Consider the following 10,616-nt stretch of genomic DNA (forward strand, 5'->3'; position numbering starts at 1 on the left):
GATAGACTGACGATTCTACACGTTGAGACGCTTCTTTATGTTCCCATTATCAGGGGTCAGCAACCTTTACTATCAAAAGAGCCGTTTTAGACAAAAAAAACCTGTCTGGAGCCGCAAGACATTTGAGCATTGTGATGAAGGTAACACAGTTTATAGTCTAAGTGTATAGTATGTAAGTCTAATGCAGTGAGGGCCAAAGAGCAAATGTACTACGGAGTATAAGGGCCACATTGAGGGAAAAAAAATCTGAGATTTCCAGAATAAAGTCATAATATTATGAGAAAGAAAGTCGTAATATAATGAGAATAAAGTAATAATATTACGAGAATAAAGTCATATTATTACGGGAATAAAGTCATATTGTTATGAGAATAAAGTAATAATATTACGAGAATAAAGTCATATTGTTACGAGAATAAAGTCATAATATTATGAGAATAAAGTCATAATATTATGAGAATAAAGTCATATTATTACGAGAATAAAGTCATATTATTACGCAAATAAAGTCATAATATTATGAGAATAAAGTCATAATATTACGAGAAAAAAATCATAACATTATGAGAATAAAATTAGGGCCACATTGAGGAAAAAAAATAAATCTGAGATTTCGAGAATAAAGTCATAAGTTTCAGAGAAATAAGTAATAATTTTACGTGTTATTTTATTTTTTTCTCGTAAAGTTATGACTTTATTCTCGAAATCTCAGATTTATTTTTTTTCCTCAATGTGGCCCTAATACTCCATCGTACCGCCGTACTATAGACCTACAACAATGATAAATAAAAATGAAAATGTAAACAAAGAACAGTTATTCATTTCCATTTTTATAAATCCACAGGAAGCCACTGGAGAGGAGCTAAAGAGCAGCAGGTTGCAGACCCCTGCCATTATGAACCGGTGGCCAAGTCTAAATCTAGTGTTCTACATATACTTTATACATAAGGATGTATTGCAACGGAAATCTTTTCAACTCAATTCCACATTTGTACAGTAGGAAAATCCCCTCTGATTATATTCCAGCCTCTAATGCTATAGCCAAAGGAAAAGCACAAATCTTTTTTGGGGAAAAAGTGGATGAGGAAACGACGTGTCAGGATATCAGCTCGTTTATCCGATTGTCTATCTGCAGTAAAGCCGTCCAAGCCGCGGTGCTGGATGGAGGGCAAACTGTTGGAGGGCGCTGACGTTAAGATGAGCTGCAAGTCTGCCGATGGCTCTGATCCCATGCGCTACAAATGGGAGAGAGTACTGGACAAGGGCAAGTATATTGGCAAGCTGCCTTCACTGGCCCTGATAGGTAAGTCTACTCACACACTGGAGTATGTGTATGTCTGTCAGTTAGACCTAGATTTTTACTTTGATACCAATACAAAGTTTAAAATATAAAAAATATACAAACAAGATTCTATAGCCAAAAAGAAAAACAAAATAAAGGATACTAAGCAATGTGTCACCTCAGTGTTTCTCTTTATCAGCTTGGTAAGCAAAATACGACAGGGATTCAGTTCAAGACAAGCAGGACTGTGTGGCCATATTTCAGCTCTTTGACTTTATTGCTTTTTCTGGCAGTCTGCTGCAAAAAGCTAGAGCTTCTGTCTACTCCAATTCTTCAATTTCTGCTTTTTTTGACCACTCCTATAAGCATACAGTAGCATATATAACTTCAGACGGTGAATATAAAAACAATTTCAACCTGCATAAATGAGTTAAGAGTTTTTCATAATGCTTTCTGTTAAACTCAACAGTACAAACATTAATTCAATACAAATTCAGTCTTTTAAACTGCAGAATGAGCTGAACTCTTATATCCTGTTTTTCTTTTCTATCTTGCAACTATCAGATTTGAAAAACCCAGAGATTGTGACATTGAAGAACTTGACCAAGGACAACACCGGAGTCTACAAATGCACCGCCAGCAACGATGTGGGAGACGAGAGCTGCACAGTGGAGGTCAAGATGCACTGTGAGTGGAAAAACCCGGAACCGCTGAACACTGAATTGGCAAAAAATCTGCAACTTTTGATTCAAAAGTGGAGGCCAGCTTGCACACACATTTTTCTCACAGTATCGGAAATCCCACAAATGATTTTCGGTTTATACTTTCTTACACAACTCTTTGTGTGTGTTCACATGTGTGTGTAGATGTAAGGGGAATGGGTGTGGTCGCAGGGGCAGTGGTCGGCGTGTCCTTCGGAGTCCTCCTCATCATCCTCATCATCTGGTTGGTGTTCCGCAAAAAAGAGATGAAGAAATATGAAGAAGAAGAGACCCCGAATGAAATCAGGTATACAATGAGAGAGAAACTTTCTCTGCCAGCCATAATGCATTCATATCCCCAGCCTGAACTCTTACAGTTTCATGATAAAGAAAGGAAATTAGTAGGGCTGTTAATCAATTCAAATATTTTATCACGATTAATCGCAAATTCATTTTGTATTTGTTCAAAATGTAACTTAAAGGGAGATTTGTCAAGTATTTAATACTCTTATCAACATGGGAGTGGACAAATATGCTGCTTTATGCAAATGTATATATATATTTATTATTGGAAATCAATTAACAACTCAAAACAATCACAGATATTGATCCAGAAACCCTCACAGGTACTGCATTTAGCATAAAACAATATGCTCCAATCATAACATGGCAAACTGCAGCCCAACAGGCAACAACAGCTGTCAGTGTGTCAGTGTGCTGACTTGACTATGACTTGCCCCAAACTGCATGTGGTTATCATAAAGTGGGCATGTCTGTAAAGGGGAGACTCGTGGGTACCCATAGAACCATTCACATATCTGGAGGTCAGAGGTCAAGGGACGCCTTTGAAAATGGTCATAACAGTTTTTCCTTTGTTATTTAGCCTCCTCCAAGCATTAAGTATGTCATGGTTGGTACCAATGGATTCCTTAGGTTTTCTAGTTTCATATGATACCAGTATTTTCACTCTAGCTTTAAAACTAGAGCCCGCTACAACCAAAAATCGCAAGTTACGTTAACGGGTTAAAGAAATTAGTGACCTTAAAAGAAATTTGCGTTAACGCATTGTTATTACGTTAACTCTGACAGCCCTAGAAACCAGCAATGTGTGTTGCTATAGACAATACCGTCTTCAGAAGTGAATCCTTGTCTCTGACTGCCAACTCAATTAGCACTAATATCATCAAAGCAGCATTTGAAGCAGTGAACTGTAGGACTCCTCCCTCTGATTCAGCATTGTTGGAATCAGCAGGAAACCAGAACTTCATGCAGTCATTTAGGGAATCATCTCTATGAACAGTTTAACAACAGTTTAATGTTTCTCTTCACTTAGTTATTTGTATGTTTTAACACAAGACTAAGCAATCATACTTTTGGCAATTAGTAAGTGTGAGGATGAATAATGCAGGCTGGTGGGGATGGCTCCCCATCAATAATGTAGCCAGTGACAGAACAAGAAATAGGGTTAGTCTCCAACTAAGTAGTAAACACACAACTTGAGATTGTGTTTGTGTTTACTGGATAAAGTTCAAGACTAACATTTAACTTTATCTGCGCAGTGTTAGTTATAATTTGTCCACATGTTTATTTGAGCTGTTGAAGGCACTCTGTGAAGTCATGCAACCATGTCCTCATTTCAGGGAAGATGCAGAGGCTCCCAAAGCCAAACTGGTGAAGCCCAACTCCCTCTCGTCCCATTCTGGCAGCTCTCGCTCGGGCACCTCCTCCACTCAGTCCATGGTGCACAACATGGGGCTCCGAGGCCAACGAGCCTGTGTTCCCGCCGTGGCGGCCCTCAAGGAGAACTGCCCGACCTCCTCCTTCCCTCAGGCTCCTCCTGCCTACACTCAGTCAGTTCCCAAGACTCCTGAGCCCCGTTCAACACTAACCTCCACATCTACCTCCAACTGCAAGCCCAGCTCTCCCTCTAAACTGAGTCCTGGAAACCTGAGCCGCATGGGGGCCACTCCTGTTATGATCCCCGCCCAAACCAAGGCCTTTCAGACTGTGTAGATGTAATCACACAGAGAAAAAAAGGCCAAGGCAGCCTCAGGACACAGCAACTAGCTGAACCCAAGAGAGGAGACTCTGATAAAGACCCAATTATATTATCTAGATATATTCTCACCATTCACAATCCGATGCATACTTTGATCAGTTTAACTCTTTGAGATCTCTGCTCTACACTACCAATATAGGGACAGGCTTCTTCTGGTGTTGTTTATTTACACTCCTGAGCAACATCTGTGATACTGTTTTATGGACTGTGATTATGAAAGACAAGTCGGTGTTGAAACTGAAGTAGCAGTTGAGTGAATGGGATGAGGATAAAATGATTACATTACATGGCCACTTCATTCTTTTTGTAGAAGACTGCTCACAGATACAACTGAAGAAGTTATAGTAGTTCATAGGGGGAATGAGAAAAAGGAACAAACTTGAACACCTTACATACAGTACACCACTTTACACCTGTTGTGTGAAATGAAAACACCCTGCACCTATGACTGAACTGATGAAAGTAGTTTACCTGGAGGTCGTTAGAGTATATATACAGCCCGTTCTCATTCCCAGGGCGTCAAATACCGTCACTTACTACAACTACAATGTAAACCCATCCGCGTCAACATTAGCTCAGGGAAAGTGCGCCGGGAGTCAGTGACGTAGCTTTAAGAACGAAAAGACACACACAGGGCAGGTGGGAGTGGACGTGGATGGGTCCAACAAACACAAGGCTTTCATCCAGGACACCGCTGTTTGTTTCCCGTGTGTCACGTTACAATCAGTTGTTCGTTCATATTCCCCCGTTAACAACGTTCAGTATCATGTTCACTGTACAAATGTAGTAGATTTAAGCCCAACCATGTTGTTTTTTTCCGAACCGTAACTATAGTGGTTTTCTTGCCTGAACCTATGCACGTTTTTTGTTTACTTCACAACATTAATCACGTGTTTACTGCGACCGAAAAGTGACGCCAAGGACTTGTTAATCACATGTTTACTGCGACCGCAAAGTGACCCCGAGAACTCGTTAAGCACGTGTTTACTGCGACCGAAAAGTGACGCAGAGGACTCGTTAAGCACGTGTTTACTGCAACCGAAAAGTGACGCAGAGGACTCGTTAAGCATGTGTTACTGCAACCACAAAGTGACGCAGAGTACTCGTTAAGAACGTGTTTACTGCGACCGAAAAGTGAAACTGAGAACTCGTTAAGCACGTATTTACTGCAACTGAAAAGTGATGCCGGGGACTCGTTAAGCACGTGTTTACTGCAACCGAAAAGTGACGCCAAGGACTCGTTAAGCACGTGTTTACTGCGACCGAAATTGACACGGAGGGGTCTGACGAAGCATCAGTCTATGACGATCTGGGATGAGAACACGTTGGTATATAGACAAGATGAATGGCTCCGATTGTATAAACAGACTTTATGCGGACGCTTCATATATCCATCCATACATGTTGTCACACGCTGTAATATGGACATAAATGATAGTGGATCCCTTCGTCGATGCTTCCTCCGTGCCGACAGATGCGTAGATGTGCACATTTCCCATTTTCAGTAATTTAATGTGGATTCATAGAGGACACTTCATGTTCATACTATTTATACCATGTCATGGTTCAAGGAGAATTCAGAGAAGCGTTTTTTGGGGGGAATTTTCAGGATCATGGAGCACTTATATTTTTGAAGATTGTTACAGGGTTAAGTAGAGGCCCTACTGAGAAAGTGCCACATTTGTTTCGTTTTATGTGTAATATATCTTCTTTTTTAATCCATGAATGAAAAACTGTATGAATGTGATGCTAAACGAGATGATTTCTTTTAGAAATAAGTTAGTAAAAACTGAATTTAAATGAGTTTTATATGACTCATTGAATCATTTATATATAGAGAAAATTACCTTCGGCACTCTTAATACACTTGGAACTTAAATAATGATCTCTAAAGAGTGCCTTTAGTCATACAAATGCTCATTGTACTATTGAAAGTACAACACATTGCAAATTAGTTGTCTTTCACAAGGATTTGGGGTTCAGGGGGAGAGCTCCATTTATATCTGACCTACTGCATACCAGCCATAGCTAACAGACAGACAGACGCACAGGACAGAATGAATCCTGCCCTTGTGCCTCATCTCCCTTCAGCAGAGAGGACAAAGCTGATCCTTCTCTATTCCTCATTCTTCAATCACATGCCTTCCATTCAGTCCATAATCTGCCTCTTATCCCTTTTTCCTCTTTCAACTTGTCTTGTGAGTCACACACCAGCTTCTCGCTTTTCTCCCATGACACTGTACTTAATTCTAGTTATTTGCATGTTGGGGGGAAATTATATATAACCACGATCCAAGGACGGAGCTTTCTCACTGTTGTGTTCAAAGCCAAAGCTACAATGACTTATATGTACAATTCAGATATCCCTATTATCAGTTAATCTTGGTGTGATTATTATACTATTAAAGCACCAGCGGACACACCTCTCTGACTGGAGTGTTCGTCCAAACTTGCACCTATAGCACACCTTAAGATAAGTGATCACTGGTCTGTCGGAAAGTATTTGCCACCAACATTCAACTACATACACTGAAGTTTACCTTTTACATATCCTCTTGGGGTTAAGAGCATTCCAATCAATATTGAGGAACATAATCAGCTCTTTCCCATATAGCCAATAAAAACCTGGAGCTGTTCCATAGAATGTAGATTGGCAAAGTGATTGCATGGACTGAACTAGAACAGGTCAGCAGCAGACAAGAGGAGACAAGGGTGCCCTTTATCCCCAGATAACCTGAAGACATTACTGTAATGAAACAGAAGCTTCGTTCTAACACAGGCTCCGCCCTTTACTGGACTCTCCTCCAATCACAAGCACACATTCGCCCACTGAACTTTGCACAAACATAACCAATCAGGATGCGCCTACCCGAGTATGTGCAGACCCAACAGTGTATAAAGCAGCGTCCACCACTGTCAGACATCCGTTTCTCCTCAGTGGATGGCGATTTGCTCCACGGATAGAGTCGCTGCTTGCAGAACCTCGACGTATCCAAGCCTTTTCACCGGAAAGGATCTTCACAACGCTTGCTTCGAGCGACTCGGTGCAGGCCGCAGAGAGCCGTGTTCAGCAGTAACCAGCTCCCAAGATTTGACGCTGGCAGCGGTGGGTTCACTTTCGGCGCTTCAGTGTGATGCTTTGCTATACTATGAGGGCCGGAGCATGAGGTCAACTCTGTCGGATGCCTTGCTGCAGCTGCAACAACGCTCGGGAGCGGAACGGGGACTCAGACGGCCCGTTCTCATCGAAGTGTTGAGAGTGAAAGCACCGCTGCTGGTGTCCAATCTTGGAGGCAGCACTCAGCAGGCCGGGCTGATGGCTGCTGAACAACGCTCTCTGCTGCCTGCGCCGAGGCACCTAGTGGGCTATTGCCGATCGCTGAAGAGAAATGGATGCTAGGCAGCGCTGGACGCTGCCTTATATACTGTGGGACGCACGTATTTTGTAGGTACGTCCTGATTGTCCGGCTACGCTTATGCAAATCTCAGTGGGCGAACGTGTACGTTTGATTGGAGGAGAGTAGTACCCAGAGTCCAGTAGAGGGCGGAGCCTGTGTGAGTTAGAACTTGTCTTAACGGCTTCGTTAATGGGCTAGTGTACTCCATCAAAACTGCTTGTTAGATGGTTTATTAGCTCCCCCACACCTTTCCTATGTTCAATTAAGGGGGGCTGTGTCCAACCATTTCTGTAACTTTCCGAAACGGACAATCCAGCATTCACAACCACTTCACGCCGTGATAGGCCAGCTGTGCAGAGGTGAGAGAGTAAAATGGGTTTGAACTTATCTCTCAGTTCTGTTTTTTTATTTGTGTTGTGGCATTATCACTGAAGCAGTCTGCGTTGCGTTTTCACTGATAGTCTTACCTTCTGTAGCAAAATAAAACAGGCTCATATCTCCCTTTATGTCCATTCTAACTGGACATAAACACCAGTATCAATGCAGTGGGGCTTCCTGAGCTTCTACCATGCAAACAGTGTAAAGTTAAAAGAAATCAAGGTGTGCAATCCACCAATAAAAGCTGAAGAATGATGGTTATATGCATGTTACAGATACTAAACTATAGGAAGAATTTTGACATTTTTTTTGCCTTAAAGCTTATATATTATTGAAATGATACTCCTATAGATACAATATAATGGTCAAACTGTAAATTCATAAATCTATATTTTTTGGTTTCCATTTGATTCTCGATTTGCATTGACTACACCATACTGTGTACCCATCTTGAAACTTCTTTATGTAAATATGAAAGTCCTTCTGCAGCTCACCGGGCAACAATGCCAGAAAGGGACTCTTCGCCTGTTCTCTCTCTCATGAGATCAATGTCAGGCTTTTATTTTGAGGTGGGGTTAACTAAAAGGGTCATGCATATAGTCCTCTGCTTGAGTGAAAGAGTGATATTTGTACAGAAACTCAAATGTTTTTTTTGTCTTTTGTTCTTTTATAAAAATAAAACTTTGAATGGAGATACTACACAGAGCTACAGTACTGTCTTTATTCCCGGTACAGTCTGCCCAGTTTGTGTGTTTTAAATGGTTCCTTTTAAATAACTGAACTGCCTGCAAGAGCTGTGCAGAAAGGAATAAAATACATGTTACATGTGGACTAGTTTGATGTAGCAACATAATTTGAATGTCACTGGGCTTCTCAGCATGGCAGGATACTGAAGCAATAAGCAATTCCCCAATGATTAGTTTTTTTTTTTTTAAATGGCCATGTCTACTGAACTGGAAGTAACACTCCTGTACACTAGAATAACCTGTCATGTTTTTATCAAACTGCAGCCATGCAGCTCTGTGCTGTGTTAAGGGTTGCGTGACTGCATATTACTGCAGGATGAAATATCCTGTTGAACTCAGAGTACCACAAATCTTGACAACATTTTTTAACTCCTGGTCTACTAGCTTTATCCAGAGTTTTCAGCTGCATGATCTCAGGCTTTATCAAACCTGGAACTGGATGTAAGATTTCTTGGCCAAAATAATTAATGTTTTTATTATTTATTTATGTTTCACTCAACCCAGCCACACTGCTCTACAGAGACACCGATTAAAGTATAGATTAAAGGTATAATATGCAGGAATTTTCTAAGAAACAATTTACGGACTGATAGTAAAATAATCCCTCTCAATCATTACTTATGAGCCACTACAAGTGTGGTGTTGTCTGTATCTGCAGAGAACCTGCAACCCTCTGTCTGCATTTTCTCTTTTCTTCTTAATTTGTTGTGTTTGGGACGTTTCTGGTCTTCAACAATAACATATATATATATATATATATATATATATATATTGAAAATGAAAAAATCTGGAGGTGTGGAGTTAGACAGAAGTGAGCTTACCAGACCTCTATGGCCCGCTGCTCATCTCTGCTGCAGGCTATAGAGGCTACATTAGCCACTACTGGCATTACACACCCAAATCTCTAACCCAGCTGTTGGCAATTGAGTTGCATTGTGGGTAATGTAGGTAGCAGGTTTTGACAAGGACATGGAATAAAAAAGATAATATTTGTGGTTCTGCTGCATCAATTTTAAACTGTTTTTTAAACTGTTGATCGTGAGTCAGATAATGTTTTTTTAATTTTATTTTTATACATACATGAAATTCAACCTCTGCATTTAAACCCCCCTAAGCATTAGGAGCAGTGGGCGGCTGTAAAGTACGCGGGGAGAAACTTGAAGTTCAGTGTCTCGCTCGAGGACACTTCGACATGTGGACAGGATGATCTAACCGCCAACCTTGTGATTAAAGGTTACTAACTTTATTTATTTGAGGTAATCCTTTTTCTACACTCCTTGATATACACATGATACTAATATCGTTGTTGCAATGCATGTGGTTATCTTAGCATTTTTCCCAAAAATCTATATTTATTGGAAAACTGCCCTAAAGTCAGTTTTCTTTAAAATGTTCCTTTAATCTGCAAAAATAAGATAAATGCCAGTTGACATAAATAAACAAACAACTGAAGCAGTGACAGACCTGTTCAAATCTTTCATATACGAAGTTCACTGTAAATCACTGCAGATGAAAAATGTAATTGGAAATTAAACTATTCTCATGAGGTAACGCATCAGCAGGAATTTATAAACTGAACTCTGGTGATGTTTAGGGTCAAAGGTGAACATTATTCAACATCTTGAAGTGTATCCAAGGTTAACTGCTTGGCAGGTTGACTGTTGACCCTAACATGATTAGTGGTGAAGGGGACATTCAGTGTAGAACGCAGAAGCCAACAGAGAAACTATTTGCAAAGCTTCTATAAACACTGTCCAACTTGCTGATATTTCATCCATCTGCTTGTCTCTTTGCCATGGCTTGTTAAAAGGGATCATATCCATTGGCCAGAGAACAAGTTTTTAAATCCGTTGTGCAGCCAATGATGGTCTCTAGTGGTAAATGGCTGCTATTGCATTAAGCAAAGGCGAAGGATGAGTAAACAAAAAAAAGTGTCTTCAAACTAGAAAAGTTTGAGAATGAAGATATTACACAGAGGTAAAAAAGTGATGACACATTGAATGCAGTCAATCAGCAGTATATTCAGAGATAAAGCCAAAGTTTAAAATGATT

General features: G+C 40.4%; 1 protein-coding gene across 1 annotated transcript in view; it reads left to right on the forward strand.

The window, feature by feature from the left end:
- Positions 1 to 4,638, forward strand: part of LOC119476222 (CXADR-like membrane protein) — a 38,477-nt gene extending 33,839 nt beyond the window's left edge. The window contains exons 4-7 of the mRNA XM_037749562.1: positions 1,136 to 1,303; positions 1,847 to 1,969; positions 2,149 to 2,290; positions 3,624 to 4,638. Coding sequence (XP_037605490.1) covers positions 1,136 to 1,303; positions 1,847 to 1,969; positions 2,149 to 2,290; positions 3,624 to 3,996 — 806 coding nt within the window. The 3' untranslated portion in view covers positions 3,997 to 4,638. The remainder of the gene's footprint in view (positions 1 to 1,135; positions 1,304 to 1,846; positions 1,970 to 2,148; positions 2,291 to 3,623) is intronic.
- The last annotated feature ends 5,978 nt before the right edge of the window (positions 4,639 to 10,616 follow it).

Source organism: Sebastes umbrosus, chromosome 17 (assembly GCF_015220745.1).
Source record: "Sebastes umbrosus isolate fSebUmb1 chromosome 17, fSebUmb1.pri, whole genome shotgun sequence".
Lineage (NCBI taxonomy): Eukaryota > Metazoa > Chordata > Actinopteri > Perciformes > Sebastidae > Sebastes > Sebastes umbrosus.